This window comes from Dermacentor andersoni, chromosome 1 (genome assembly GCF_023375885.2).
Source record: "Dermacentor andersoni chromosome 1, qqDerAnde1_hic_scaffold, whole genome shotgun sequence".
NCBI lineage: Eukaryota > Metazoa > Arthropoda > Arachnida > Ixodida > Ixodidae > Dermacentor > Dermacentor andersoni.
The window spans coordinates 244,104,561-244,129,884 of record NC_092814.1 but is presented as its reverse complement, the minus strand read 5'-3'; the positions used below and the strand labels follow the sequence as shown (position 1 = coordinate 244,129,884).

Genomic DNA, 25,324 nt, shown 5'->3' with positions numbered 1-25,324 from the left:
ACACCAGCAGCTAAGCAGAATATAGTAATTAGCTCTGTGTTTGTGTGGTTGAGCTTTGCACCACCAGCTGGCGCCACCAATCTGGCCGCTCACGTTTACAAAACCGCCCGCACTTGCCGGAATATCGGAGACGCTAAAGGTCTCTAATGCACTGGATTACGGCCACTTGCGTTCAACCGCGGTTGCTAAGGCGTTCTGGCTTCTAGATTTTCAATATATGCGGCCCGGGCTCTACTACGGTCGCTACTGCTCCCACAGAAATATCTGTGATGTTAATTACAACGCCGTAAGGCGCGAGAAAGCTACGATCCAGCTGCTTCAACTACTTCACCGCGCCGGCATGCGCCGGCAGCCAGCGTCCGAGCGCATACAAACTCGACCCCACTCCCCTATGATGGCACGCCTAGGGACAAATGCCTACAACACGCGCTAAGTTAGTACCTAGACAGAGTCATATATTCAAGAATCAAAAGCCCCCGGATTTTTTCTCTTGCGCCCGCTCTTACTCGCGCCTGCGCACAAACGACTGGCGATCCCTCAAATGAACGTCTCGTGCCGTACATTTGGCGCTGATACACATTGTTGCTATCTTTGCTATCGCTAATTATCTGTCATTGCGATGCGCCAGTTGTGAGGCAGTGCGAGACTGGTGTGTCGAGGTTGGTGGGCGTACGTCATGTCGCCAAAGCCAGTGAAAGTTTCTACATGATTGTTGCAAGCGCATATGAGGATATATGAACGGTAGCGCCTTAGAGTATGTGAGGTTTTGTACAACACCGTAGCTCGGTGTTTTCGGATTATTTTGTGCTTTGAACAACACCCTTTAATTTTGCGTAGTGACACCTTGGCGAATGCTATCGATTGGATGTAGTACGTGTAATCCTGTTCATTTTGCGCGTTACGCCGTGGTGGTTGCCCGGGCTGCATCACGAGAACAAGTGCGAGGAGCAGTGCTCTTCTTTATTCCTGCCATATTATAGCAGGGATAAATATAAGTTAGCAAAGATGTTGTCATTTTGTGCCACGTAACTGTTGTATTGTGTACTATGTGCATTATTTGCAGTTGAGGAATATGGCCAGTCCAATAGAATTCTGCGCAATCGCGCGGGAAACTACGGTACTCGTGAGTCATCGAGAGACTTCTTGCGACTTCGAGTATCTGCTCACGGACGTGTTGAAAGAGATCCCCCCACATGCAGACTTCAAGACTACTCGGTCCCGTGGTGGGTAGGTCTGTTTTCTACATATGTGTGCGGCGCCTAGGCATGAACCTGTCATCAGAAAGGTGTTGGCTCTGGCTGTTTTCACTACACCACTTACATTTTTCACTATGCCAGTTACGGCAAACACCATGCAGAATGTAGATAAATATGACAGATGAATGGCAAAAAAACAAAACCATTGTGTTCATGTCGTTCGCACTAAACAATCTTCCTCCATTTAAATGCACACGCTACAGAAGCTACTATCAGGAATTTTGCATTTGACACAGAATATGTCTGTGGCCGACCATCTAACAGCAGCCAGCAACACACACCAGAGCTGGTCAGACTGTGTCATGACATCAGCTGGTTTTGTTCTTTCATTAGCTGGATTAGTTGATTGCATCAGTGTTCAGGGACCACAGTTATGAGCACGGCAAGCCTGCATCTACTTTTGCTCAGTGTACATACTTGGCATTGCATTTTTCTTTCCTTCCCAAAGTACAGTGTATCTGACAAAGCCTCCCATGCATGAAGTTCTCTGAAATTCCCACTGCAGCACAGCTAAGGCAGACAGATATAGTACCATGATTCCATGCATTCAATAGCAGAGGCTTGGATTTTGTACTACCTAAAAGCATAAATTGCAGCATTGAAATTGCTGCTGACCAGTGTTCTCAAGCACTGCCTGGGCAGTGCAGCTGGCCTGTAAGGCACAATACGTTACACGCGTTTAACATCATCTTATTTAGCTTGCAAATTTGCATATGTGACAATAAAGGTGCAGCAAGTGAGTCACCAGCACATTTGTGTATGGAGTTTGTAATGTTTGGTGGTGCTGAAGTTTCTTTAAAAACTGCTCATTAAGCATTAATAGGGAACCAGTCGCAATGTGGCTCATCAGACGCAGCAGGGTGGTCTGCATAGTGATATTAGAGCAAATCTTCGGGGGGTGGTTGAGAATGTGTATAGTATACATGACAAGTGTTTGAGATCTTTCCATGAGAAAAGAACTCTGTGGGTGTTGCCACAATGCCCTCTGGAACTCCCTGGCCATTGACACAATGCCCTCTAGACGGCTGTAATTATACGTGAGCCCTCGAAAAATCATTGCAGAAGCTGCAGTCCTTACCTTTGTACTCGCGCACAACAGTCCAAAGGGGACATAGAATGGTAGAAAGAGCAGACAGAGAATGCCTAATGCCAGCACTGTGACGAAACGTGTGAATAACAGCCTCTCTACTCTTCGCTCGTGGCAGCTTGCGTAAATGGGAGGGTCGCGGGGGAAGCGAAGGGCGTCATCAGAAAGCATGGTTCATTTGGGGTCTCTTCAATAAAGGAAACACTACTGCTAGACTTGGCACCAGTTGCGGACAGACTGTAAAAGTTTTAATTCAAGGTACAGTATGTTTCAAGTTTCTGCTATTTCTGAAAAATAAACACCATGCAAGTTTGTCGATGCGAACAACAGACGCAGGGTGTGTAGACGCAAAGCCTCGTTAAAGCAGCGCAGCATGAAAACCACAATACACAAGTGGCCGTTCAGCAAATCAACACTTCAGCCACGATGCGATGCGCCTTCTGGGGGAATGACATTGCTAAAGTTCTCGCAGGCTACGAACAGTGGCACACAACAACACCTCAAGAAAACACATTTGCTGAGTGTTCTATGTACTACCTACATAGACAAACACAGGTGGTACATGCAAGGTAGCATTTATTATTGCGTCACAACTGTTGTATGCCATCAACACCACCACCAAATATCATCAATGAATGCAAGCAGAACAGAAATCTTTGCTTACATCGATTCCCACAGTGCGTGGGATCCGCTTAATTTTTTTGTTCTGAAAGAATATTAATACATGCATATTGCGTGCTTCTTGTGGACGATGCAAGCAGGCGCTCCAACGAAGACGACGAACACTCTCTTGCTCTCGAGCTGTCAGCTGAACTGGCCTGTGCTGCAGTTATCCTTTGTAAATATACTCTGTATATAGTCTCCAGTTCTTAATCCTTCATTCCCGTACTTAATCCTTCGTTCCCGTAACATATTGGTGGAGGGTGCCGTTCCCCTTCCTTGCCACGGAGCTCCGCAGTGGCCGCACCGTCCTGCTTTCCGCCATGGCTCCCGGTGACTACATCTCGTCTCCTTCTACTCCTGCGACCCCGACAACAATGTACGTTACGGTTACCAATCCCCACGATCCTGGCATATTCTCCGGTAAAGATAATGTCGACGTTGAAGACTGGCTCAACCTGTATGAGCGTGTTAGCCAAAATAACCGCTGGGACCCTACCATTATGCTAGCGAACGTCCTGTTGTACTTGGGCGGAACTCCTCGTATCTGGTTCCGGACACACGAGGACGAGATCTCTAGCTGGGATGCTTTCAAGGAGAAGCTTGGCGACCTCTTTGGAAATCCCATTGGTCGGCAGCTGGCTGCTAGAAAAGAGCTTGCTACCCAAGTTCAGTCTTCTACTGAATCGTATGTCTCGTACATACAAGATGTGCTCGCTCTTTGCCGGAAAGTCGACGAAAAAATGGCTGAGGTTGACAAAGTTGGTCACATACTTAAAGGGATCGCGAACGCCGCATTCAACTTGTTGGTATTCAACAATGTGTTCACCACGAACGTCATTGTCAAGGAATGCCACCGCTTTGAGCTCGCCAAAAGCCGCCGCATCATTCCACAGTTCTCCCGGCTCCCTAACACGGCTGCGACGATGTCTTGCATCGACCTCATTGCTTCACCACCCTTTAATGAGCACGTCACACGTATTGTTCGCCGCGAGCTCGAGGCTACAAGTCCTGCGCCGTTCCATCCATGCCCACTTGACCCCACCATTGACCAACCAGCCCCAGCGATCTCTCTCATTCAGGCAGTTGTGCAGCAAGAATTTGCAAACCTAGGTTTTCCTGCTGCCTGCTCCGTCTGCCGACCTGACACTCGACCGGTGTCGACTGCTACACCTCGCAGCGATCTGTATTCGCTTCCCAGATACCGCGACCCTACTGAGTGTTGAACTCCGGACGACAAGCCCGTTTGCTTCCGTTGCCTCCGCATTGGCCACGCTGCTTGCCACTGCCGCACCTCCTGGACGTCGCCGTATTCGAGCTCCTTTTCCTCGTCTACTCGCCCATATGCCGGCCCGCGCCATTACTCGCCTCGCCGTATGCTTCCTACCTCTGACGTATCTGTTGAAAGTCGTCCTGCTCACTTGCCGTCGCCCCACCCACGCCGCTGTTTGTCCCCGACCAATTATGGACCCCCCCGGATGGAAAACTAGACCATGCAGCTCCTAAAGGTAGTGCTGCATTATCTTCGCTGTGTCGAAATACTCCATTGACGCTCCCAACGAACCAGAACTTGATGTTCACATCGACGGTGTCCCTTTGATGGCGTTAATAGATATGGAGCCCAGGTGTCCATAATGAGTTGTGACCTCCGTCGTCGACTGAGGGCTAAAACATCAATATATTGGGCTAACACATTAAAATTTTTGTTTCCAAACAGTTTCTCAATATGTTTTACTTTGTTCTTACCAAAGCTGGATGAAATAAGCTTATTTCAACTATAATTGTGTCCAGCACTAGGTGCTCACAAATGTGAAAATTGCAGCAGTCATGATTGATGCATGTGAAACAGAAATGCAAAGTCTGCATGTGTGGTAATCACAGCTCCAAGAACTGCAGCACAGAATAACTTCATGTGGAACGAGCATTAACATAAGCTTTTTTCATTTTCTTGTTTTATTGTGTGTTTTATTGTATTGTGTGTGCCTATTTTCACATGTTACACAGTTGCAGAAATGTCTAATGAAGTGCACTCATCAACTGTGTAAGAACTTGTAAGAACAAACATGCACAGGTGCCTTCCTATGTTCTTCTGTACTAGAAAGAACAAAAAAAAAAGGATTGTGCAATTTTTTGGTTGTTGGTAATTCTTGCTAGCAGGCGTTCGGGAAGCACCTGTGTGTTTGTTTTAGGTCCAGCAGTCATTAAATGCAAAGCGTTCATTGTGATTTGTGAATGACCAACAATTTCATTATACTCTTAGGTATGTCTTCCACCTATTGGTGGAACAGGGGCTTATCTACATCTGTGCCACACTGCCAGAGGCCAGCATGCACCAGTCATTCACCTGTCTCTTTTTGGTAAGTGATTCATGTGTGATGTTTGTGTGGTGGGTGCCCATTAAGAACTCCAAATTTATTTATTCTTTATTTATTTATAAATACTGTAATACCAAAAAGGGATTTTAGCAGGGCGGGTTAATACATCAAAAGTATTACAAAGAATTGTCAGGAAGAGAAAACAAAATAAAAAGTCTAATAAAAACTAGATTAAAAACTAGAAATGTAGTAAATCTAGTAAGAACTAGAAACTAGGTTCAGAACATGACCAAAACCAGGATGATACAAGGAAACAGAACTACGAATTCTACAAACAGAGCTACACAATGAACAACACTAAATCCTGATGCAGGAAATCGTTAGCTACATGAGGCAAACGTTTCAAGAGATGGCTGCAAAACAATGTCATTTCTCAGTTTGTTTCACTTCCTTACTGTCCTTGGAAAGAACAAGTACCTAAAGCAGTTGTTACATGTTCGAAAGGGTGTTATGATTAGATCATGGCGTTGTCTTATGGCATAATCGGAGGAAAAAGATATGAAATTGGCAAGATCTACCTTATAGTGCCTGTTAGTTATGTAAAAATTGAAGACAAGAAACTCTATTTCTGTCATTTGGAGATGTTAAGTTTGCTCTTGCTGTGAAAGCGCTTACTGATGTTCGCCCAAAATTGTTGACGAAACAAGCTGCCTTCTTTTGTACGCTTTCAACCTTCCTCTCATGGTTATATCACGAGATCCCCAAGAATGACAGCGTGGTCAAGTAATGGCATTACTGTGGATTTGTAGGCAAGCAAACAGTGGGAGCACCCACGACGATAATCGAAGAGAGAATAGTCTAGAGGAATTTGAAATCCCACAAGTAACGCCGGAAGAAGTAAAGAAAGCCTTGGGAGCTATGCAAAGGGGCAAGGCAGCTGGGGAGGATCATGTAACAGCAGATTTGTTGAAGGATGGTGGGCAGATTGTTCTAGAAAAACTGGCCACCCTGTATACGCAATGCCTCATGACTTCGAGCGTACCGGAATCTCGGAATAACGCTAACATAATCCTAATCCATAAGAAAGGGGATGCCAAAGACTTGAAAAATTATAGACCGATCAGCTTACTGTCCGTTGCCTACAAAATATTTACTAACGTAATCGCAAATAGAATCAGGTACATCTTAGACTACTGTCAACCAAAGGACCAGGCAGGATTCCGTAAAGGCTACTCAACAATAGACCATATTCACACTATCAATCATGTGATAGAGAAATGTGCTGAATATAACCAACCCTTATATATAGCTTTCATTGATTACGAGAAAGCGTTTGATTCAGTCGAAACCTCAGCTGTCATGGAGGCATTACGGAATCGGGGTGTAGACGAGCCATATTTAAAAATACTGAAAGATATCTATAGCGGCTCCATGGCCACCGTAGTCCTCAATAAAGAAAGGTGTTAGGCAGGGTTATACGATCTCTCCAATGCTATTCACAGCGTGTTTACAGGAGGTATTCAGAGACCTGGATTGGGAAGAATTGGGGATAAGAGTTTATGGAGAATACCTTAATAACTTGCGATTTGCTGATGGTATTGCCGTGCTTAGTAACTCGGGGGACTAATTGCAATACATGCTCACTGATCTGGAGAGGCAAAGCAGAAGAGTGGGTCTAAAAATTAATCTGCAGAAAACTAAAGTAATGTTTAACAGTCTCGGAAGAGAACAGCAGTTTACGGTAGGTAGCGAGGCACTAGAAGTAGGAAGGGAATACATCTACTTAGGACAGGTAGTGACCGCGGATCTGGATCATGAGACTGAAATAATTAGAAGAATAAGAATGGGCTAGGGTGCATTTGGCAGGCATTCTCAGATCATGAACAGCAGGTTGCCACTATCCCTCAAGAGAAAAGTGTATAACAGCTCTGTCTTACCAGTAGTCACGTACGGGGCAGAAACCTGGAGGCTTACGAAAAGGGTTATACTTAAATTGAGGATGACGCAACGAGCCATGGAAAGAAGAATGATGGGTGTAAGGTTAAGGTGGGGGGGGGGATAAGAAGAGAGCAGATTGGGTGAGGGAACAAACAAGAGTTAGTGACATCTTAGTTGAAATCAATAAAAAGAAAAGGGCATGGGCAGGGCATGTAATGAGGAGGGAAGATAACCGATGGTCATTAAGGGTTACAGACTGGATTCCAAGGGAAGGGATGCGTAGCAGGGGGTGGCAGCAAGTTAGATAGGCGGATGAGATTAAGAAGTTTGCAGGGACAACGTGGCCACAATTAGTACATGACCGGGGTAGTTGGAGAAGTATGGGAGAGGCCTTTGCCCTGCAGTGAGCGTAACCAGGCTGATGATGATGATGGTGAGACAGTGGGAGTGGAATGCCTGAGGGCCTTTCCAAGAAAGAAAAGTTTTGAATTAGCACACTGCTTGTGACGTAATCAATGTGCTTAATCCAACAGAGATTGTTAGTAATCCAGAGCCCAAGATACTTATAATGCTGTACTTCGAAGAGCATCACACCAAGCGATTACTTTTTGAAATGCATTGTTTAACAACACTTGGTCACCTGAGCCTTTCTCTTGAGAATACATAACAGAATCATCTGTATACAAGTTGATTTTCACAGATACATTTACAGATATGTTATAGGATGGTCAAAATTGATCCAGAGGCCCCTAACCATGGTGTCTTCATAGGCCCCGTGTTCCATTGAGGTGTTAAACCTCATTAATCAAATATGTTTGAGTGTGTCGTGACAGCAGTGTTGGCGTAATGTGATGTCACATATAAAACATTTAAATTGACATAAGTACTATAAAATTCAACATTTCAAGCTTTTCTTTCCCTTTCAAATCACTTGCACTTTTCTGCCTTGCTCTTGTCATGCAAGTGGACGGCTGCCACTGAAAGATTGATTTTATTGTCTGGAAGATGCATGCATTGCAAGGATTTGGATAAAGTGTGGGTTATATTAGTATTTAGAAGTGCTTCTCTTACACATGTTTTTGGCACTGGTGATTGCAGCTGCATATTCTGCTGGCTACATTAGTTTATGACCTTCAAGAATCTCTTCAGAATATTGTTACTAATTGTTCATCTTCTGTTTTGGAGAATGAACTTACAAATGCTGCATGAGCTCTCTCTTTGTCTGTTATGTTGGGACCTGATTTGGTGTAAATGTTTTAGATAAGCATAAGCAGGTAGCTTGAATGTTTACCCGCAAGTTCATTCCTTCAGGCTCATTCAGATATAAATGCAAGGATTGACCACAACTCAGCCTTACTTTGAGTGGAAGTGAAGTGAAAAAAACTTTTAATATTCTTTTTTTTCCCCAGAAAATCAAAAAAGTATTCTACAGAAAAAAAAGTACACTAAGCAGGCTACCTTCATGCAAGAGACTTATCACATTCGGACTAGCCCTGTATACCTTAGGCAGCACCGGGACGGGCTTTTGCCCCAGAATTTTATGTTACAGTATGGTATGTACCGGCAGCACGAGAGCCGAAGAAGACGAGGTTGACAGTTTTCCAATAATGTGGTTCGGAGCCCTCGCTGTTGCGTTTAGTGATCCACCGGTGCAGATGAGTTCTATCTGTGTAGCGAGTTACAAGTTCAGTTTTCCATGGATTTAAGGTAATCTCATAAAGAGCTACTGATAAGCTAAACTAGAGTTTGAATCTGGTTAACATGTCAGCCATGGTCAGTTATATGCAGAAAATTGTTGAAATCACCTTTCTTATAGCAATATTGATAAAACTTTAAATTACTCATGACAAGAAAATGGCTAAATAAATCTTAACTTCTTTATCTGGATTGCTTCCCCTTCAAATATGGGCATTTGAATAAGAGAAAAGGCTATCATTTACGTTACACTTCAAAATTGCCTGGTTCTCTCTCTCTTTTGTTTGGATCCTCTCAGCATAGTTCATAGGCATTATTTAATTGAATGTCACATTTTACCTTGATGTTGCAGTATCTGTTTAGTGGAGTGGCAATACTGGTACCTGGATTAAGCTTGTATGAGTGTGTTGCATGTGCTTAACCATGGTTAAGTATCTTTTCCTTCTTTATAAAATAAGCAGCACCACCATATAATAAACCATGAGCAATGAAAGGTCATGCGAGGTACATTCACGAGTAAATAAGCAACATGCTTAAATATTGTAGCCAAATTAATCTGGAGTCCACCACTACGACATGCTTCATAATCGCATTGTGGTTTTGGTACATAAAATCCCAGTATTTAATTTTATTTAGGTTTTGTGACCAAAATTTCATGATAGATGCATGAGCAGTTTACAGTGGTATTGAAGTATCCAGCAAAATTATATTCAAGAAATAGCTTTTCTTTTTTCTCTTTAATTGCATTTTTGTCTACCCATTCATCTTGCATTTCACATGGCCTTGGTATCTGAACCTAGAAATTTTTGCCAGATTGAATTAAAGCTTCCTTACTCAAGATTGTTGCAATTGAAGGCTGGAACAGTGTTCCACAATTTCTTTTAGTGCTTCAATGAGGTCATGCCATGGAATCCTAGATTTATTAGCTGCTGGGCTTCTTGGTGTCTTGAATGTGAGAGGGCACAGACTACTCAATGGGCCCTGTTGCTACCACCGCTAATGTTTTCATTCGAGACACTGAAATATGTATTGTGTAAGCTATTTATGTTGAAGAGAATGCAAGATATGGTACACTCATTCATTGTGAAAACTTCTCTAAAAGCTTAGGTCCTCTGAAAATGGAACTTGCGTTTACTTTCTAGGGCAATCACAATTTTTTACACATGTTACATGCTTTTTGGTTACCTTTTCTGTACTGGCAGTTGTCTGGTTGAAGTTCCTAATTAATACAACATATTTTTGTATACTTTTATGATGAACAATCCATTCACTTGCAAAAATTCAACCTCACACAAAGCTGGTTCAGGAACATGAATGTGGTGTTACTACACTTCTTTCATATCTTCTCTGACTTAACAATCTACTGCATTTAGTATAAGTAACCTGTTGCCTATATTGGAAGTTTAATCTACCAACCTAGCATGACATACTTCCTACTTAGAGGTACTTTTTTTAAAACCTTTTCTCATTGCAGCTGATACCGACTTTTATTGAGCAATTTTTGACAATTTAGTGCAATTTTATTAAAAATCCAGTTTGCTTTTATTTTGGTACACTTTCATGTTTGCCTCTGTGTTCCTTTTGTCCATCATAGATAAAACAGCGTTTCCTGGAGGGAAGCTTGTCATCACGTGCCTGGACTGCACAGGAACATGAGCTTGACAGAGACTTTGGCAGTGTCATTGCTGATATCATAGTAAGTTTTATTCCTCTTACAGATAGTGCTTTTGTGGAAGCATATACCTGCATTTGTGGCCGAGTAAATTTAAGGGGTGATAACTTTACTTGCACATAGCATTATGCGGGTGTCTCTGTCACAAATAGCTGGTCACATAAGACACCCTTCTTATGCTGCCCTTTCACTGTATTGACCATAAATATCACCCATAGTGAACAGCTTCTTTTTTTTTCTTCAATATAATAAGCTTGCATGATACAATAAGTGCATTGTGAAATTGGTAGATCTGTGTAGATACAGTTTTGAAACATTTGAACTGTGCCATCTGTAGACAGATTCCATAGTGTCACTTATAAAATTCTGTGGTGGCATAATTCTTTATGCTAGTAAATGCTCTAGGACAGTTATAGAGCATGTCCTAATATTGCCAGTACTGTTAATCCAACTTAATACTAAATGCTTGAAATATTCCTTTAAAATGAAAAAGGAACTTAGATGCAGAGAAGAATACATGTGGAGGACAAAGCTTTTTTTTTTCACCCAGCCAAGCTACAACACGCTGGGCCCATTCTAATAAGTAGGGGCTTATAGCCAAATTGCCCAATTTAGTGGTCCTAGGGATTCAAATATGGAAAAAGATAAGATGACCATGCATCAAATGGATAGATACAGCAGAAGTTTCAATGTGTCTTTTATCTAGAAGTATACCTTTCATGAATTATAAACAATACTAATTGTGTAATAAAGCTGTCACATCCTATAGCAATGTATGAGGGGCAATCAGAAAGTGTTGGAATTTATGTGTAAACAAAGGTAGGACATTCATCTCTTTATTACCTTTGGGCTGCACATAATCTAAAACACTGTCACAGTATCAAAACTTCCGGAGCGCCACAACGGCCTTCGGCGGCTGTCCGGCCCGCACACAGTGAGCCGGCAGTGACGCCACCCGCCCCCTTGGCGGGTGCAGCTAGCGCTGCTCTGCTATCCCCGAAGAAGGGGCCATCGACTTCAAGGGTCTCGTCTCCAGAGGCGAGGCGTTCAAGCCAAACAAACTGCTCGAAAGAGTGGGTGTCCAGCGCCTCGGAAGAGATGATGGACACACACCCATTCAGAAGGCGCCCTTAGCGCCGAAAGGGTGGCGCGAATCTCTTGACCACTCCAAAAAAGACAAACCTTGCACCACGGTGCCCAGAAAGGGCTCTGTGAGCTAACTCCTTATTTGTAAACACTCAGCACAAAAACCACATTCAACATGAACACACAAATATTACACTGGAATGTCAGAAATCTCCTCCACAAGCTCGATGACATCAAAGAACTCCTGTACAGGGTCCTGAATATTTGGCTGCGCGTGTTCAAAAAAAGATTTTGCACTCACCGCTGCTGCTCTATTCTTGCTCAAATTTTGCAGGACGATCGCATTTTGGCGTCGACTTTGTTTAGTATAACATTTAGCATGATTAGTGGACTGTTTTTTAAGACAAAAATGAGAAACTGTTTTCGTCTATGGGAAAACTTGCGTCTAAAAAGCTGGCCCTGGCACATACTTGTGTCGCCACCTGCAGTCATCTGCAGAAAGCGGCGTTTCAGGGAGGGCTGCTGCATATTGCCCACTCCTGGAACAGGCGACTGCCCTCCCTGAAACGCTGCTTTCTGCAGATAACGACAGGTGGCGACACAAGTTTATGCTTGTGCCGGCGTAGCAGCAGCTCACATCCCCATAAGCATAGGCAAATTTGCACTTTTTTTAGAAACTAGGCAATTGAAACAAGGCAATCTTGGAATCCGGGCAACTGTGCCAAGTGTTATACTAAACGAAGTCGACGCCAAAATGCGATCATTCTGCAAAATTTGAACAATAACAGTGCAGCTGTGAGCGCAAAATCTTTTCTTGAACACACACACAGCCAAATATTCAGGACCCTGTATATAAGTATAGTCCAAAGGTGCTATGGGTTCAAGATCCACATTTAAAGCCCACTCAAACAAATTTCCTCTCACAATACTCTATTTTTCGTAAAGACCGAGACAATGCTTTTGCATCATCCGATGGTGTGGCTATCACAGTCGACAGAGGTGTTGTCTGCCAGGAATTGAAATTTCGTATGCCCCCAGAGGCAGCTGCTGCCTGAGAGGTGTTGTTTGACAAGCTAGTCACTATCAGCTCTATATACATAGATACAATCCTCCCAATCATCAACTTCATAAAACCGAATTTCAAAACTACATAAATGAACTTCCGGCACCATACATAGTTGTCAGAGATTTAAACGCACATAACACTTTGTGGGGAGACTCTCATTGCAATGCGAGAGGTCGCCTAATCGAAAACTTTCTTTTTTCCTCAGGAGCATGTATACTTAATAAAGAACAGCCGACATACCACAGCATACCACAGCGTGGCACATAATACATACTCCTCGATAGATTTAAGCATAGTGTCGAGTACACTAATGCCATACCTGGAGTGGTCTGTTCTCAAGAACCCCTTTGGTAGCGACCACTTCCCAATTGTGTTCAGCCTAACAAAACAATATGCTTGCTTGCCACACATTCCCCAATGGAAGGTTGACTCAGCTAATTTGGAACTTTTCCGAGAAGTAACATATTTAGGCCGAGATGATATTGCCTCTTTTAATATAGACGATGCTGTGGCATATATTACAAGCTTTATCATTGAGGCTGCGAGCTAACGCACTGGCGAATAAATGCCTAATCCCGTGGTGGAATGAAGAATGTAAAAAAGCACAGAAAAACCAAACTAAGCTTGGCAACACCTTCGTGACTATCCATCAGTCGAAAACTTGATTAGTTCCAAACAAATGAAGTCCCATGGTAGAACACGTCGACATGCTAAAAGAGAGAGTTCGGAGAAGTATATCTCTGGCATAAATTCTTACACAGACAAGACGAAAGTCTTGAATAGGGCAAATAAACTAATAGGCTGGCAGGCACATCCCCTACGCTTAGTAACTGGCCAAGGTGATAGCCTGGAAGATCAGGCGAATTGTCTAGGCAAGCACTTTCAATATGTCTCGAGTGCATTGCACTATACACAAACTTTCCTGAAGTTCAAAGAACACGAAGAGCGGCAGCCCTTTAATCACAAAGGTTCATTGAGTGAGGCTTACAATCACGCATTTAGCTTAGCTGAACCTAAGTCAACTCTCACTTGTTCCAACAACTCAGTGCCAGGTGGCGATCGCATTATGTATGACATGATTAGATATCTACATCCTGAAGCACTGAAAACACTCCTGTCTCTTTTCAATGCCATGTGGGCGGCTGGGTATATTCCGTCCTCGTGGAAACAAGCTATAATCATCCCGATACTTAAAGCAATGACCCATCCTTAGCCAGCAGCTACAGACCAATAGCACTAACAAGCTGTCTGTGCAAACTGTATGAAAAAAAACGATAAACCAGCGTTCAATCTGTTTCCTAGAAAATAAGAAAATACTAGACCCCTTCCAGTGTGGCTTTTGAGAAGGTAGATCAAGGCAAACATCAGAGATGCGTTTATGCATAAGCAGTTTTTACTTTCAGTATTTCTAGATTTAGAGAAAGCATACGACACGACATGGTGCTTCGGGATTCTGCGAGTTCTTTCCGCGTTGGGTATCCGTGAAATTTTGTTAAACACAGTCGAGAGCTACTTGTTTAACCACACATTTTCTGTAAGAGTGGGCAATGCTTTGCTTAGTTGCACACTCTTTGTTGTAAATCTGAACACCCTGTGTACAGTCATTCCACACACCATGTTATATTCTGTGCATGTCAATGATGTTTAGATAGGTTTCAAATCACGTAACATTGCTATCTGCAAATGACTGGAGCAGCTTGCATTATACAAATTGTCCGAATGGCTGGATGTAAATGGATTTAAAATAAATGCACAGAAAAGTATGTGTACTCTTTTCAAACAAAAGAGGCGTAACACCAACGTCAAATCTCACGATAAATCGAGATGAACTATCTGTGAGCAGTGAACACAAATTCTTGGGAATAATTCTAGACTCTAAACTTACCTTCATCCCCCAACTTAATTATCTGAAGGCAAATGTCTGAAGATGATGAACCTTTTAAAATTCTGTTGCACACAACATGGGGTAGTGATAGAAAATGTCTCCTGAACTTGTACAGGAGCCTCGTCAGCTCTCGCCTTGATTATGGTGCTATAATCTATCATTCTGCAACGCCAAGCACGCTAAAAATCCGAGACCCTGTGCACCATCTAGGTATCCGCCTAGCGACCGTTGCTTTCAGGACAAGCCCTGTAGAAAGCCTCTATGTAGAATTAAACGAGTGGTCTTTCCGTCTACAGAGGTCATATTCCAGCGTCACATACTATCTGAAAGCAAACTCGAACCCTGAACATCCTTCTTATACAACTGTAAACGATGTGCCCTGTGCCATACCTTTTAATGATTGGTCCACAGCCAGGGAGCCCTTCTCACTGTGTGTTAGGAATCTCCGTGAAGAAATGTGTGTCCCACTTCTAGGACACTATCTAATGCTTCTAGCGAAGCTGTCACCACTGTGGCAGTGGCAGCTCGTGGAATGTGACCTGTTGTTTGTTGAAGTTAGTAGTAAGCATTCTCCTGAGATGCACATTCGAATGCACTTCCTTGAACTTCGATCGAAGTACTGCTGCCCGGAGTTCTACAGCGATGCATCAAAGTTGCAGGCCGGCGTTTCGTATGCAGCAGTTGGTCCAGCCTTTTTTAGAGTCTGGCATTCTGCATGCGCAAACAAGTATCTTTACGGTTGAAGCATACGCACTATTATCGGCTGTGAAACAAATCAAATAAAACTAGAAAAGACAATTATATTTACCGACTCTCTAAGCATTGTCAAAGCTTTATTTAGTATCGCTAAAAGAAGCATAGAAATCTTGTAATTGTTAATCTTTACACACTCTTATGCGCTGTTTATGCATGCAATCAGCATGTCTATATGCTGGGTGCCCGGGCACAGAGGCATTGAGGGTAATGTGCTTGCCAACGAAATCGCCACATCCACAGCAACAAAAGATTTCAACTCTTCCATAGCTGCCCCGCTATAGATTTGAAACCTTTCATTCAGAAAAAAATTAAGAGACTATTGGCAACACTTGTGGGACGCTCAAACCTCGAATAAACTTAATCTAATTAAGGCGCAGTTAAGCACTTCCCCGTCAATAATAAAATCACGAGAAACAGATTTTCCATTCTGTCGACTAAGAATAGGGCACACGTACAATACACAAAAATTCTTGCTGACTGGTAGCGAACCTTCTACATGTAGATGTGATAAAAGAATTACCGTCATCCACATCCTTGTGGAGTGTCGGGAAACAGAAATCGAGAGAAAACAGCACCTTCCTTTAGCTTATCGACAGCGTATCCCGTTACATCCAGCACAGTTTCTTGGTACAAACCCATTATTTGACACCAAATCTGTTTAAAATTTTTTTAAATGACGCTTACACTGCACATTATCAGTCCAAAAGTTACGTAGTATGGCATCTTACCAGGGGCTCCTGCTGCATTAAGCCTGTTTCACATGCAAGCGATTTTGGGCCAGAAACGGTGTGGCACCCATCGCGTAAGCAAGCCTCCTTTCCCAATACCAGTTTTCCTAGCAGTGCGCGCCGCTGCGATCACAACATTTGAAAAAATTGGCGAGCGGCGAGAGCAGCAACCAAAGACCTTGCCTTGAGCAATGACGCTAAAATCACGTGGCAGGGGCGTGACCGAAGCATGCGCAGCGCAGGAAACCGGGGAATTCGCCCGCTCGAGCAGACGGTTCTAGCAGGCATTTGTAGCAGATGACGTCCGCTGCCAGTCCGCAATGTCTCGCACATTTTCAAGGAGCTCACTCAAGTTGTGTGGTGTCCACTTGTTTGGGATGCTCAAATGAAGATTTTCGCAACAAAGAAGAGAGTTCTTTGGTAATAAATTATGGACTGAAGCCGAAGGTACTCGTCGTCGCAAGTGACGCATGCTTCCATAAAGTAAATGTCGGCGTCGCTCGAATCGGCCATGTCCGTTGGTGCCTCAGAATTGTCACTTGTTTCCATCTGTCGTTTTTGAGTTAATTCTTTGGAGCCAAATTGTCCCCACGTGCTGTTTTCTTCTTGCCTCTTTTTTTCCCTGGATGGTGACAACATATGGGTCCGGACAGATGCAATGAAATGGCAGTCCACACGTTTTGTTCGCAGTGCATGTAGGTGCTTTTTTTTTTTTTTTTTTCTTCTTTACAACTCCGAACTAGCGTGTTCGTAGTTTTGTTTAGTCATGTTTCTTCAGTTAAAAAGTGAAGCACCCGAAGCTCTACAAGGGCCGCCGCCTTTCTACTCAAATGCCTAGACGCGAAAAGGGACGTGAGCGTCTTTGAAAGCCGTCCATAGGCCTCTTACATGTGGGTGGCCGAGATGGCATCCGAAAGCCTTGCGGTATTCGAAAACAAGAGCCGTTCGGAGACGTGCATGTGCTTCAAGCCTAGATCACGGAAATACGAACCAACCCATTTATTTACTTCCATGTGGCTAATTCTGTATGCGTGTACTAAGCAATATTTTTAAGCTGTCGCCTATAAAGAGCTAAAACAGACATAAATGTGAATAAAAGAAATTGTATTCACAGTTCCATACACGGTGTTTTTATTTTTTGCAAGGTTTACAGGCATGAAAGTGGAGCACCAACTTAATAAACCGATCAAACCCTCAGCTCAGCCGTGCCAAAACATGGAAATAGGGAGCAAGGCATAGCTCTTGAGGACCACTGAAACCTGAGGCTCGCAGGCGCTTTCCGCAAGCAACACTGTGCATCACGGCGGCACGCATCATGCCAAAACGAAGCGTGTGAAACGAAGCTGCGTCTTCGCACTGCGCTGCTTCTCAGCCGTCGCTTGCATGTGAAACAGGCTTTAAGTACACATAGTACAGCACGTGTCTCCAGGCTCATGCATTCAAGGGCCCTGATGAGGCAGTAGTGCTACATTCACCTACAAGTTTTATTACATCATCCTTGCGTAACAAAACATTTGTGGTCATAGTTTATATCCTGGTCATTGTCGTTGTTTTAATATTTGTATATTTTACACAATTTAAAGTGACTGATTTTAGGCCTATCTACAGCCATACTACATCCACCATTCAAAGTACAATTCTCCATTTCATAAACGATACATTGAAAAACCATCACCATGTGTATGGCGCTCTTTGGCCATATCTGGCCCTTGTGCCATAAACCCCATACATCAATCCAATCAATCAATCAAAACTTCCGGTTCCACTACTGTTCTGTATTAGCCACGGTGACCTCCCACATTTCTATATGTGTGTTCCAGAGGAGCAGGAGGAGGAGGATGAAATAACTTTATTGCGTGTCCTGCAAGTTGGTGGGGAGGGCAGTAAAGTTTTTTGCACAGGAGGGAGCTTTACTAAGACTGGTAGAATGGCGAATGTGTATGGCGGTGAACACTCTTTGTATGCTATAGTAGGTTGTTAGTTCAATAAGTTTAAATGTGGTCGTGTGCATGTGCAAGGTGACGCAAAGTCAGGTACTCAGGTTGTCCCAAATGAAACAGCCCGTTTGGCCTGGGCTCAAAGCCTCATCACGAGCAGTCGTGGAATCATGTTGTCCAAAATTGCCACACAATTGGATATATTATATAGCAGTGATTTCGCAATAATGAAATTTGGGGATCTCAAAGGTATTGGCATGATGGGTGTCACGAGACATCTCTATTGGAGATCGACGCCACCATGTGTATCCAACACAAGAGATTTCGAGCCTCTGTAATCTAAATGCAAACGAGTTCTCATATCTTCCTAATTCGCCTATAAACTTCCTAAATCTCTCAATCTAAGCAAGTTGTAAGTCCCAGATTGATGAGCATAGATATCTGAAAATAAAAAACTGAATTATCTCAAATTTAGCGAGGCCTGAGCTGCAAACATTGCATAGGCCTTGATACTTGTAAATAACCAATATTGAATTATTTATTCTTTGGAAGCTAGCCTTGGTAAAAATCTAAAAAATGTTGACCTTTATGAAATTGCAAAGCTACAGAAATAAGAATCCTTGTGTAAGAAGCCTGCCAGGATCATGAGGCAAGTTAGATTTGCAGAGGCAGTGGGTTTCGTGGCGAAAGGACCATAATTTGCTTGTTTGTTATTTTGTTCCCTCTCAGAACAACTGCAACAGTGGACGAACGGGTGACCAGATCTCACAGTTGCACCGCCAGGTGGAGGATGTGCGCGGAATTATGGCACAGAACATTGAGCGAGTAGTTGAGCGAGGTGACAGGCTTGACAGCCTTCTTGAAAAGACCCAGGACTTGGAGCAAGCGGTCAGTTAAATTCTGTTGAATTACAGTTAAGTGCACACAGGGCAATCTGATAATGACTCTGCCATGTTGCTTATGCTGGAGCACCACAGTAAACATTTGAGAGTGAAATCCCATTATTACTAGCTTGTTCTTGAAGCAGTCTTTGAGTAGAAGTTATTTGCAGTTTAGCTTGGGCCTTGACTTATATTGTGGCACTGTAAGTTGCAGTTATAAATTTCTTCATTTGTTTCTGCAGGGTGTTTCACGAAATGCATTTGAAGTTCCTTAAAAATGGGGAAGATGAGATATGTAAATGATGTCCTCTGGTTTACTTTTACCACAGAGACTTGCATTTGAAAATGACTGGAGGTAGTAATTAGACAATTGATTATGCATATTAGACAAATGATCTTTTCAGCTAAGAGAGCAAGTCAACTGACTGCAATGGGAGACTTGAAGCATGTTATCTGAGGTGCTCATAACCATTTCCAGACATGCAAAAAGCATACTCTGCTAATTTTTACAGTGCAATGAATTCTAATCAGTTTCGCATAGAAAAGTGAACTGAAGTGCCAATGAGCGCAACTGTCATGCCTTTAGTAGATGCCCATGAGTGGCGTAACTGCTTGTGCCTTACCGTTGGGAAAGCATCATGTGAGCGTTTTTATCAAGCTGTGATCTTGCTTGCTTCATGCTCGCCTGATAGTGAGGCATATGCAGTCACATCATTCATGGGCATCTAACAAGTCTCTGACATTTGCGCTCATTGGTACTTCGGCTCGCTTTTCTATGTGAAATTGACCAGAATTGACTGGAGAGTGTAAACGCCAATCTTTTTCTTTGTCTTTGTGCCCATGTCGCAATATCGGTGTGATGCTGTTTTGCAAATTTGACTCCCCGCCTCCCCCATCCTTTCTTTCATGGGACTTGGGGGAATGCCGAGTAGTTTACAGCATCAGTGTAATCCCTCCTCAAATAATCAAGGATTCGACGAAAGTTCGTCTGGTAAGGCATGGAAATGGAGAGTATCTCGGTCACTTCAAAAGTAGCAACATTCATGACGCACCTGGACTTCAACCTCACATGTAAATGGGAGGAATTAACGCCGAGGAGTCTGCAGTTAGGAAGACCAGTTACCACGTCGTGGGGCCACCAGATCATCCGTCAGGCTGAGCGGAAGCTGCTACAACCACGTATTCTTGAGTGCCGAGAAAAACTCCGAAAGTTGGAAATGCATAAGTTTTTTGCACGTCGGCAGCTTGAGCATCTGATCCCAGAGGACTTCCCAGAGGTGCAACTGCACGCAAACTACACGGCAACCACGAGAGAACGTCTTCATGGAACGTCACAAGACAGGAAACTACAGGCACTCTGCCCAGATGTGTCACAAGACGCACAAGACGTCATCAACCTATCTTCGTACACACCGACCGAGGAGGAGGCTGCGGTACTGTACCGTGGTTTACATTTCGACACGAAAACACCACCAAGGCCAAGATATGTGGCCTGTGCAGTCGAACGTGCGGTCAGTCAACTTCCCTCTGAAGTGCAAGAAGAAGCCCGCACCCGTGCGATTGGTGTGCTTTCCGGTATGCGGAGACACTGTGCAAGAACGCATTCATCGGTAGTGGAGAAGCAAGCTATTCGAAGCCTACGGAATAACAGTAGCGTTGCCATTCTACCCTCCAACAAAGACAAAGCTACGGTCCTGCTAGATAAGAGCGACTACCACAAGAAGATGTTGGCCCTTCTCGAAGAGCATCATACGTACGCTCCTCTAGCTTATGACTCTACAAGCAGACTACGAACCAAACTCCAAAAATTGCTGGCCAGGCTGTTCAAGCTGGTCCCTCCGCACCACGTGGGTCTCCATCACCGTTTGCTCTGCACGAACGGATCAGCCTCTGCAATCTACGGCTTGCCAAAAGTCCACAAGCCTGACGTTCCACTTCGTTCTATCGTCGACTTCACCATGTTAAGAATGGCCGTACGGGGTGGCAACGTGCCAGCTTTCAGCCCGCTGCACGTGTTCCAAGCCCACCAGTCGGGGCGCCCTTCCGAGAACTGCGGACGGCCGGCAGCCACGTGGCGCGCGATCAACTCCGGAAATTGGTACTTGGCCGAGCCACCCGGGACAAAACAGTTCTACGAAGCCCTCTGACGTCGGCACTGAAAGCTAGGCAGTACCGAGAACTGCGGATGACCGGCAGCCACGCAGCGCGCGGTCAGCTCAGGCATGTGGTACTCCGCCGCGCCACCCGAGACGGAGCACAGTTCTACGAAGCCCTCGGTCGTTGACTCCGGAGCCTTAGTGCGGGGCGGCGGCAAGTTTACAATGCTTGGACGAACCTTCCCGACCATTCCTGCTCCGTCCCCGCCGAACGATGACGTCGAACTATGACGTCAAGCGGAGAGCTTATAAGCAGCGTTTGCCGGCTGCTAGGGAGTGCTCGTGTCGTGCTCGTTGTCGGGAGCTGAGTGCTCTGTCATGCTAGAAATGAACTAGTGAGCTGTGTGCTCGTAAACTGTTTGCTGTATGTTAGTTTTGCGGGCTCCATATGGGAGTCACGCTAGTCTGCCAATGTATCTTGCTTAAACTGTTAATATGTAAATAAATCCTGTTCACCGAGTTCCTGTCTACGACCTTCATCTCCTTCAAATGGTGGCAGCGGCGAGATAGTCCGACGACTCCTACATCTGGTCGACAGCGGTAGGACCGTCCGACAAATATAATAACCAGATCACCGCTCTACCGACTATCGGGCTACCTTCACCAGGTGTTGAGCCCTCTTGCCGATAAGACCTCGACACACGTCGAAAACTCATCCGCATTTGTAGCAAAGATAAAGGACATCACACTGAGTGAAGATGACGCCATGGTCTCGTTCGGCGTCACATAGCTTTTCACTAGTGTCCCAGTGTATTTGGCAGTAGCCACGTGCAAAGAAGCCCTAGAAGCAGACAGTGGTTTCCTGGTCGCACGCCCTTCAACGTCCCCGAACTTAGCGAGCTGCTGCGGTTTTGTCTAAGCAACACATATTTTTCTTATGGTGGCAGCCTTTATCAGCAAATGCATGGCACGGCAATGTGAGCGTCAATATCAGTCACCACGGCCCATCTAATAATGGAAGCCTTGGAAGGGAAAGTGCTGGCCACGTTCAACCCGGCACCTAAAGTTTTTTATCGCTACGTGGATGACTGCTTCTGTATGTTGAAGAAGCAAGACATTCAACACTTCCTGGACTGCCTGAACGCCAAAAATGCACAGATACAATTCACCGTTGAACACAAGAGGGACAACTTGTTGCCTTTCTTGTATGTACTGGTTCGTCGGGATGGGGGCGCTCTCGCCTTCTCAGTATACAGGAAGCCTACGCACACAGGTCATTACCTCAGGTTTAATTCTTGTCATCCTGTCGGCCACAAGACGTCCGTAGTGTCGTCCCTGATAACACGCGCCGTACGCGTCTGCTCAGGCGACGATGCACCAAAAATGGAATTACGGACGGTCCACCGTGAACTAACCCGCAACGGCTACCCTAGTCGTTTCATATGCAGGACCGAGAAGCGGATATTAGAGCCAAGTTCGGAGAATAACACGACAATCTGTGCACATGCAGCCATCCCTTACATCCAAGGTATCAGCAAGGCATTGTCGCGCGTGTTTTCGAAATACGACCTGTGCATTGCCCACATCCCAACCAGCAAGCTCCGGAACCAGCTAATGAATGTGAAAGACAGGTTGCCTGTTGAATCATTCCCAGGAGTTGTGTATAAGATACCATGTGCTGATTGCCACAAAGTATATATTGGTGAAACAGGGAAGTTCTCCAGACCCCTCAAGGACCATAAACGTGACGTAAGAAATAGTCACACGACGAACGCCATTGCCGAGCATGTGCAGGAACATAATCACAAGATTGACTGGGACAATGCCACTGTTGTTGCCAAAGAAAAGAACATGTCACCCCGACGGCTGCTAGAATCTCTAATCATTCAATTGGCGCCAGCTACGATGAACCAGACACCAGGGACCCATTTACCACCAGGACACCATTTACGCACGTTCGTTACGTCACGTGCTGGCTTATGTAAGTGACAACGATTTCCTGTCCAACTCGGTGAACAAGGAACACAAACGTGGTTCCAAAATGTCGGATTATCATCAGACTAGGTCAGTGACCGTGATCGCCTCCTCCTCCTCCTCAAATGCGATATACATAATGCTGTTTTATTAATAAAGAAATAGCCCTCCTTAGCCAGATGTTGCCACATCATCTGCTCTTATGTCATTTTCTGCTATGTGTTAGGCTGCTGAGCACGAGGTCGCGGGATCGAATCCCGGCCTCGGCGGCCGCATTTCGAAGGGGGCAAAATGCGAAAACACCCGTGTACTTAGATTTAGGTGCACGTTAAAGAACCCCAGGTGGTCGAAATTTCCGGAGTCCCCCACTACGGCGTGCCTCATAATCGGAAAATGGTTTTGGCACGTAAAACCCCATAATATATATATATATTTTCTGCTATATCAAGCCTCTGCTAGGTACACCAGGAAAAGTAACTGATCAACAGAGGGAAATCAGTCTCTTAGATGGCCTTGATGTGTATTTTCGTTTAGTGTCCCTTTATGCATTTTGTAGTTATCTGTTCTTTACTGTGAATGTGTAACGACTTATTTCCACATTTGCAGGGGACAGTATTCCGAGCCACTGCCAAGAAAGTGAATCGCCACATGTGCCTTCGTAATGCGCGCATGATGATTATCGTTGGAATTATAGTAGCTGGTGTGATCACCATAATAACATTGTTTGCAACAGGCGTTATCAAGACATAACTGCTCTTGCTTCTATGTTCAAAACTCCATTCTATGCATACAAGTTTAATGCATGTTTCACTATGAAATTAATTGTCTCAAAGTTTTGAATGAACATTGGAATTTTAACTGGGCACCGACACAAAACAAATTTGTTTTTGAGCCCCAATTTGTTTGTGATGCCAGGTACACCATACTTTGCAGCGCAGTGGCTGCAGTGCCAGATGTGACATGCTCTGCTTTTTTAGTTGGCACAGAAGCAATCATTATAAATGCCCTGTGCATGTAATTTGCTACTAGCTCATGTTTGTCCTGAGCATTCCACGGGAGATATTTTCTACCACATAGGATGCATAATTCCAAGTGACACAAGGGACCAAATCAAACTTTTTTTTTTTTATTTATGTCAGCTGTGCCTTTGACAAGTTATGCTAAATGTATAAGGGGGAAAGGTATAGGTGCAGTCATTTGTCCATGTCTGGGCGGTGCAGTCAACTATATTGTTGCACTTGAGAGGCCATAATTCTGCCAAGCAGCAACAAACAAACAATAAAAGCTTGCAGTTAATGTCATACCAAGGGAAATCTCTGCTGATTTTGCTGCAGAGTTCTTGTAGTTGAAGGAAGAGAGACACAAAGTTTTGAGTTGAGATACTAGCATTATTTGCCTTTTGTATTCTATCTGTACACCTATATTTTCTGTTCCTACACGCTCTGTTTTGACGGAACAGTGTGGCAGGACACTGGGCTTTCTGGTGCACATCCAGTGCTCATTGGTGATTTGTGATACCGTATATCACCAGCTATGTCTACCAGGCATCTTGCGACATTATGCTTCTCTGTGTATGGCCCAATATGAAAACCTAGAGTGACTGTAGTAAAAGACAACATAATTTTTTATTTCTTATGTGCTAGAGAAAATGAGGTACGATACCATGATTTTTTGGTTGAACAGCTGCTGTTTGCAGCAGAAAAACAAAAACCTATATAAGCTTTTGCATCAGTACTTAAGTTTCTTTAGTGTTGCGTAGTTGGTACAGTGTTTTCTTTTTGTGTGTTTAACTGTCACGCTATAGTCATTAATAGATGCAATATTTCGGTTATTGTTTGTGTCATCACGTTCAGTGTTTTGTGATATGATATCATTTTAGTCTGATTGCAATATATATACCAGTACCAATATAGGCAGATGCATTTATTTTGCCTTTGTTTGGAGCAGAAAGTGCTCACCTTGTGCCCGCTATCACCTGATGCACGACATAGTTAAAAGAATCACTGAGGCTTCTTTACATAAAAAAATAATTTTAGAACAGTTTCACTTGCATTTTTTCTTACACTTTCAAATTTTGTTTCTACTGTCATCAGCCACGGTTACAATTTAAACAAAATTTTCATATATTTGATATAACTTAACTATGGAGAGTTTTCTGCAGTAATTTAATGTTTCATGGCTGAAATGATGGAAGGTGCTAATATTTATGTGGTAACATATCTTTTTGATTTAGTGTGTGCCATACTGGTCTCCTTCAGAACAATAAATGCCAATGTTATTTTAGAATTTTCA

The 25,324-nt window shown here is 43.9% G+C and overlaps 1 protein-coding gene across 1 annotated transcript; it reads left to right on the top strand.

Annotated features, from left to right (window-relative positions):
- The first annotated feature begins 849 nt into the window (after positions 1-849).
- LOC126548017 (vesicle-associated membrane protein 7-like) lies at positions 850-25,324 on the top strand. The gene is made up of 6 exons (XM_072284025.1): positions 850-870; positions 1,064-1,227; positions 5,264-5,360; positions 10,546-10,647; positions 18,811-18,969; positions 23,639-25,324. Exons 2-6 carry the CDS (start codon positions 1,073-1,075, stop codon positions 23,780-23,782), a joined length of 657 nt encoding a protein of 218 aa, XP_072140126.1. The 5' UTR covers positions 850-870; positions 1,064-1,072; the 3' UTR covers positions 23,783-25,324.

Excerpts from the sequence above, each read along its gene's own strand:
- LOC126548017 (XM_072284025.1), top strand. The coding sequence starts at position 1,073 with ATGGCCAGTCCAATAGAATTCTGCGCAATCGCGCGGGAAACTACGGTA. Across the intron at positions 5,361-10,545 it reads CATTCACCTGTCTCTTTTTG|ATAAAACAGCGTTTCCTGGA; the intron begins GTAAGTGATTCA and ends TGTCCATCATAG. Across the intron at positions 10,648-18,810 it reads GTGTCATTGCTGATATCATA|AACAACTGCAACAGTGGACG; the intron begins GTAAGTTTTATT and ends GTTCCCTCTCAG.